We start from the raw sequence: 6,439 nt of genomic DNA on the forward strand, positions 1-6,439 counted from the left end.
AGGTACAGTAGAAACTGTATGTTCGACTTGCTGCCTGCTGGTCCGTGTCATTAGGAAGCAGCAGTACGTTATGGTAACAGCATTCCTGAGTTGTATATATGTTGAGTAATTGCAGGCTGTCTTGTTAAAGTTAACGATTCACCACCTTGTTAAACATGACAAACAGCCACATTTTTCATGGCGGGGCAGCAGGCTGTGGTCAAAGTGCATCAGCCAAGGTCAGTCACAACCTGCTTCTACCAACATGACACACCACAGGTTTCAAGAGGGGAAAAACGAAGGAAGTGGCAACAAATTAAATTCAAAATTGACAATTTATTTTCTCTCCATTGGGATTAGGTCACCATGATAAACACTTACAAAACAAAATGTAACAGGGACAATACTGGGAGCAGTAAACTCTCCTTTGTATGAGAGAACAGATTTCAACCTGCACTTCTCTGTGGTTTTCAACTATACCAGAGGCACTCTAATACAACGCAACGCAGCAATCTTTTGACTAAGATTCTGAAAAACAAAACCAACACTTGAAAGGATGAGTGAAACAAAGAAACCATCAGCTCAACACATCAGGATCTGTAGAAGCATGTGCTTCCTAACACTTCAGGAGGACCAAACACAGCACAGGGAAAAGTACAAAACTACAAAATTAATACAAAGTTAGTGGGGGTGGGAGAGAAATGAGTCGAAGTGCAGAGTTCAAATTCAAATCTTCCAATCATCTCCGTCTTTAACGGATGACGAATCACTGAATGTCATCTTAATTGGCAAAAACCGCATGGTAACATGCACTGCTGTTGTCACCGGAAGAAAACTCAGGATCCACTCCGGTCTCCTGAACTTCATGTGCAACAATCAGTCCCAACTCTGGCATCAGGTACGTAGTCACTATATGGCTTACAAGATAAACAGGTCCATATAAACTAGAAAGGTACGTAGACATCTTTCATAATCAAAACTATTGTACAGCAATATATTGGCAAAAAAACTAAAGAGCTAAGTAGCTTTATGTAAACAATGGTATACCACTGTACAGCTTATTCTAACATGGTATTTACAGGTCAAGTTCTTACTAGCTAGTTCCCATGTACAGAGGGTTCTTGTAAGGACAAAACACGGGGTGATGACGTACACTGTACGTTAGGCAATCTCAACCATCCCATCTACCTGCAAAGAACTGGATTAAAAGAGGGGAAACCCAACAAACAGCATCTGAGCCTACAGACTTGTTGAATTACCCAAAGCCTTCCTCCTCCTGTTACATGTAGTTTCTATTTTTTTTTTTTAAATCATACATAAGGCAAGGATAGTTACGGAAGGTGGAGGCATCACATTCTTTGCGAGGGATTAGTGATTTAATAGATGGGATACAGGCTGATGGGTCTTTGGGGTAAATGCACTTTTTGAGAGTATCACTTGTTTTGTTTTTTTCTCACATGTAACAAAAACACATCAGAGTGCAACAAAGGGAACATGTGTAGTTCTGTCGGGAAATGTGCAAAATCTGCTCTAAAGCAAAGTGACAGTGTTGCAAATTTTAATGTACAAGGTACTGGGAGATTTACAGGGTCGTCACGAGACACGGCGGCGCAGACCCTTTTTTTCCAACATACTGTATATACAAGGCACTAAGGATAAGATTCAAGGGCCACTCATCCAGTCTGGCAACGGCCTCGTCAGTCTGGTCGGAATATAGGATATTTGGGTAGGAATTCTATAAGAATCACCTGAAGAGAGGGAAAAACACAATTTCGCAAGGTTAAAATCCAACTGTGTTCACCGGAGCACAAACATTACTAGTTACTTAACTAATCTCTTTATTACACAGACAAAGACAAAGTAATCAAAAGTTTAAGTAAGAGATTTGAGTTTCTCTGGATTTCTCTGAAAATCAGCTGCGGGATCGCTCACATGCATGCGGCCTAGCAAATCATTTAAACCAGCGGGGGTTGGTTAAATAGGAAGAAAAGCCTGTCGAAGCAATGACGACCAGCAGCACCGCAAACAACACACACCGCCTCTCTAAAACTGTTTCAACAGTAACTACACATTACAACCTTCATGAAGGGAGGATTTATAACACAATGAATGTATTTGGCTGCATTTAATTACGCCAAGTTACTACATAAACAGACTTTATACGTCATATATTTTTCTTGTTTCGCTGACTTTTATATTTACATTTAGTTGGAGCTGGAAAGGTGCTACTAAAAACCAACGAATTCCTCATTTATTAAGTACAAACTTTCTTTTTTACTTTGAAAGGTTTCTACAAATTCACAATTAAATATCAGTTCATTCCAGCAAAGCACTAGAAAATGAGTCATTATTAAATAATCTGCAAATAACACTTATATATTTATATAACATTTCACTTCCCTTTTTGGTCCTTTGTCATAGAAACTGCTCATCCTTGTTTCCTGGACTGTTTTTTTTTTTTATTAATCCATTTTACCGAAAAACAATCGAGCAGCTAAAAATGATTTGCAGCTTGATCAGTAAAGGGTATAGTTGAGAAATCCATGCCTACTTACATATTCCATCATATTACTGCTTTCACATTTTCTTTTGCTGAGCTTCCAGTGCAGCCCCAGCTGATGAAAGAAAAAAAAAAAAGACACAAATACAATGAATGGACATCTCCCTCACTCTCAAACAGACACAAAGACGCGCACACAAATGCACAAACAAAGGAAATCTTCTCTTCAGTGTCAGGGGAATTCGAGAGAAGGACTGTCTGGTCTCGCTGGGGTCAAACTGTGGCCAGACACCCTGAAGAGCTTCCTTTATACCTTTGCACGGCTACTAGCTGTAATTTGTTGCTGCGAGACAAAACAAAATTAACATGGACTTTTACTGCTGACCTCACGGTCCTTTCAGGCACTGCGTACCAGATTGCACCAGATCTGACTGGCGGGTTAAAACTTACACAACAGATTAATGATGTTTATCCATCACGATGATACTCATCTTACACACACTGACACAGACCAATTAAGCACTTTTACTCAGGTGCAATGTAGCCATCTTCCTTACCTTATGGTATAGTCGGTTATTTTCCCACTCTAACAGCTTCTGAATAGACCGCCTCGTCTTCGGGAACAGACCACAGAGGGGGGAAAAAGGGGCATGCCCGTTAATTCAAACAAAAATACACATTACTCAGTTTAACACGTGAACAGGTAACAGTTAACAGCCACGGTGTTAGGATTTATGGACTGAACTCCCAATTTACCAGCTAGTAATTTTCACTCTGTTGTCAGCAACTCTCGAGTGGTAATACCACCCTTGAGCTGAGCAAGAGAGAAGCAACGCCACGCAATGCATCGTTTCTACACAGAGCCACCAATTGAACGCAAGTCGTTATTACCGTCTACACTTAGACCAATTGCTATAACAGCCCCTGAGTAATCAGCACTGATGTAAGGGAGAGTTAAACTGTCCAACTCGTGTCACAGGAGATTTGAGACTTACTCTCTTGTTGAGGCAGATAACGGGCCATAGGCTGCAGCCTACTGTACAGCAACAACACAGGCAGCCACAAAGAAGCCACTTCACATTCACGGGTAAGTTCTTCTTCAAACAAGCGTTCACCCTGCTGATGCTGGTTTTGAATTCCTCTGGTGCTACCTAAAGAAAAAGGGATAGGATACATTAGTGAAATGAACATGGGAACTTCTCAGAAAACGAGGACGTTGGATAATTCGATTCTTTCTTGGTCATGTTGACTTGAAAAGATTTCTCAATGCACAAAAGAAACCTGTGTACAAGGATCAAAGAGCTTTAGGAAACCAAACAGGTAGATATTTGCAGATGTTGTCCAGAGATGAGATCTAAATACATTCCCCCAACTTGCTAACCAGGCTTTGGACTGTTCAAGGCAAGGAGGGACTCAAAGGAGAGATAAGCTCAGTGCCTGTGGCAGCGCCGGCCAAACAACTTGAATGGATGCTCATTCCTCTCTGAGCCTGTACGCCATAAAACAGGGGTCGTAATCTTTTATGACAGGATGCAAAGGTCTCTTTGCAAACAGCCAAAGACCACAGAATAAAGCCCAGCAGGGCCTGATCTGCACCCTTCAATCATCATAATTGTGACCTCATCCATCACATGTCACCCTGGGTCACAATACCGAAGGTACTTTTTATTGCCCCACACTTCCCTCGGCCTGCTCTTCCCCCTGCAGCCTTTTTGTGTTTCTGCGTCCGACCCAGGAAGCTTTCCTTTCTTGTCTGCGGCAGAGTCTTCATTTCATTATTTTATCACCTGGTGCTGGACCCTCCGAAACACTGGGCGCCAACTGAGCACCATAGCCAGCTTACTCATTTACAGAGTTGGACAGCAGCTCCTTTTCTATGCAGTGTGGTACGCTACTTATAATGAATTTCCATCAGATCAAAACCCCTCACGGAAGGCTGAATGGGGAGGACTGGGGAAGTTAGGGCTGTAAAAAGCCCAAAAGAACAAAGGAAGCACTGCAGCTTTGATTGCTCAATTCTTCCCACTTGGATTTGAACAGAAAGCAGTCTGCAAGACTGAAGTGCAAGAAAAACTTAAAAAGCAACTGTACCTTTCCCGTGAGAACAGAGGGAAATTCTGTGTCAAATCTGTTGCTCAGTCCAAACCTGAGAAAACAAAAAAACAAAACAGAGCAGATATGTCAAAAACAAACACCCAATAACAACAACAAATAATCTAAAGCTAAAATATATTAGCTGCTCCTTATTTAACAACATTTACCTATTTTAATTATAACTGCATGACAGAAAAAAGGACAATATTAATCTAAAGATAATGTCAGCAAAGACTGTTTCCTTTTTCTGTACGGTGTAGAGAGATCATGCTGCACTCACATGGGTTAAAGACAGTCTTGACTTTTGTCTCAGTGTCTCTTGACTAGCTTAAGCAAAAGCATTAATTTTATGTACTGTTTTTAAAACAGTAGATAAAATGCACTTATATGTCACCACGTACACATGTTGACTAACACTGCACAACTGGGTAATAAGATCATCAATGGTGGGTATTTTTATATTGATTTGCTGTTTCAGTTCTTCAGTGGATAAAGTAACCCTTGTTAAGACAAGGATTTCATTAATTCTCTCCCTGGCTCAAAAAGATGGAATATCTGAATCAGATTGTCACCACTGGAATCAGCCAAACTGCTATTTTCAACATTAATAATTGAGAATCCGTGCGGCTTCACTTGGAGGTTACTTTATTTCTTGATGTAAAGAAGGATGAAAGAGCCACATCCATGGGATTCTGCATGATTGCTAGTCCATTGATTAAATAACTGTCAGCAAGTCCTTGTATTTACTTGATATTTGGCCTGCAATCAGAACTTATCCCTAAAAATCTGATAACAGCCTTATCAGTACCGGAGGATGACTATTTGAGTCTGAAAAAGTTCTGCAGAATAAAATCAGCAGGGTGCAGCAATCCTCTAGCAGCAACAGCACCCTTCCAAACAGCTGATTATGTTTTCAAATTTGGGCCTTTTTCTGTTGTAGTTATTCTTAATAGCATCCACGTGTCAAGTTGAAGAAAGCTTCCAGCTTGGCCTCGGCATCAGCTCATAAGGTGAAGGATGAAGATGAAGGGTGGATCTGATAGCGATGACAGTAACAAACATCATCTTATTAAGTCCCTCTGAAGGTTGGACGTGCCTCAGGCTCTATCCCCCATTAATCAACATGATAAAGTGCAAAGGTCTCCATCATATATAGGCAGTTAAGGGACAAACAATTGTGAAACCTACAGTAACCATTGCGAATTAGCCCACGACAGGTAATGTAATGCGAGTCAAAACACTAGGATCAGGATAAAAGAGCATCTCACGTAAACTTGACCAACGTTAACAACGGCTGCGCGTGCCAAGTTTTAGGTTGCCATGCTGACATAAAGTCGTTAACGTGGGTTTACGGGGAAACAGCTATGCCCTCGACCAAACATATGGCTAACTGTTTTGATTTCCGTTAGCTCGCAGGCTAGCCTCAGCTAAACAGGCGACACCGGAAACAGAAAGAAAGCACAAACGTGGCTCCACTTACACCGTGATGTGTCCGGCCCCTCGCATAACCACGGGCTCCGGACAGTATCTGGGCAAGTGCTCCTCGCTCACTACGTGCTCATCCTCTTCGTCTTCTAACTCATAAATGGTATCAAAGTCCGCCATGTTGGGTAGTAAGACGCTCATGACGTCTACGGCGGGGCCGCGCACGGACGCACGAGGCCACGCGCGCGAGAGAGCCACACAGCGTGCATAGAGGAGAAGAAACCATCGCCCAGCTGAGTCCTGAAGGACCAGGCCTGGTATTAGACCGGAAAAATACATGTATTTAATAATCCACGGTAAAATTTGTGTATGTGCAAGTGTGTGTATGAGTGTATACATAGGAGGATGGGGATTATTGTTATTACTTTTATTATTAGCTGT

General features: G+C 41.7%; 1 protein-coding gene across 1 annotated transcript; it reads right to left on the bottom strand.

Annotated features, from left to right (window-relative positions):
* Nucleotides 1–295: 295 nt before the first annotated feature.
* chic1 (cysteine-rich hydrophobic domain 1) lies at nt 296–6,221 on the bottom strand. Its single transcript, XM_085177688.1, has 6 exons — nt 6,054–6,221; nt 4,571–4,625; nt 3,475–3,630; nt 3,037–3,093; nt 2,535–2,594; nt 296–1,727 (listed from the first exon to the last, which is right to left on the bottom strand). Exons 1-6 carry the CDS (start codon nt 6,197–6,199, stop codon nt 1,677–1,679), a joined length of 525 nt encoding a protein of 174 aa, XP_085033814.1. The 5' UTR covers nt 6,200–6,221; the 3' UTR covers nt 296–1,676.
* Nucleotides 6,222–6,439: the final 218 nt, after the last annotated feature.

The sequence above is a fragment of the Neolamprologus multifasciatus genome, chromosome 2, assembly GCF_963576455.1.
Source record: "Neolamprologus multifasciatus chromosome 2, fNeoMul1.2, whole genome shotgun sequence".
In the NCBI taxonomy this organism is placed as follows: domain Eukaryota; kingdom Metazoa; phylum Chordata; class Actinopteri; order Cichliformes; family Cichlidae; genus Neolamprologus; species Neolamprologus multifasciatus.

Coding starts and splice junctions, on each gene's coding strand:
- chic1 (XM_085177688.1), bottom strand. CDS start 6,199: ATGAGCGTCTTACTACCCAACATGGCGGACTTTGATACCATTTATGAG. Junction 3,631..4,570: donor CCTCTGTTCTCACGGGAAAG/GTACAGTTGCTT, acceptor CTTTTTCTTTAG/GTAGCACCAGAGGAATTCAA. Junction 1,728..2,534: donor GCAGTAATATGATGGAATAT/GTAAGTAGGCAT, acceptor CCCTCTCTTCAG/GTGATTCTTATAGAATTCCT.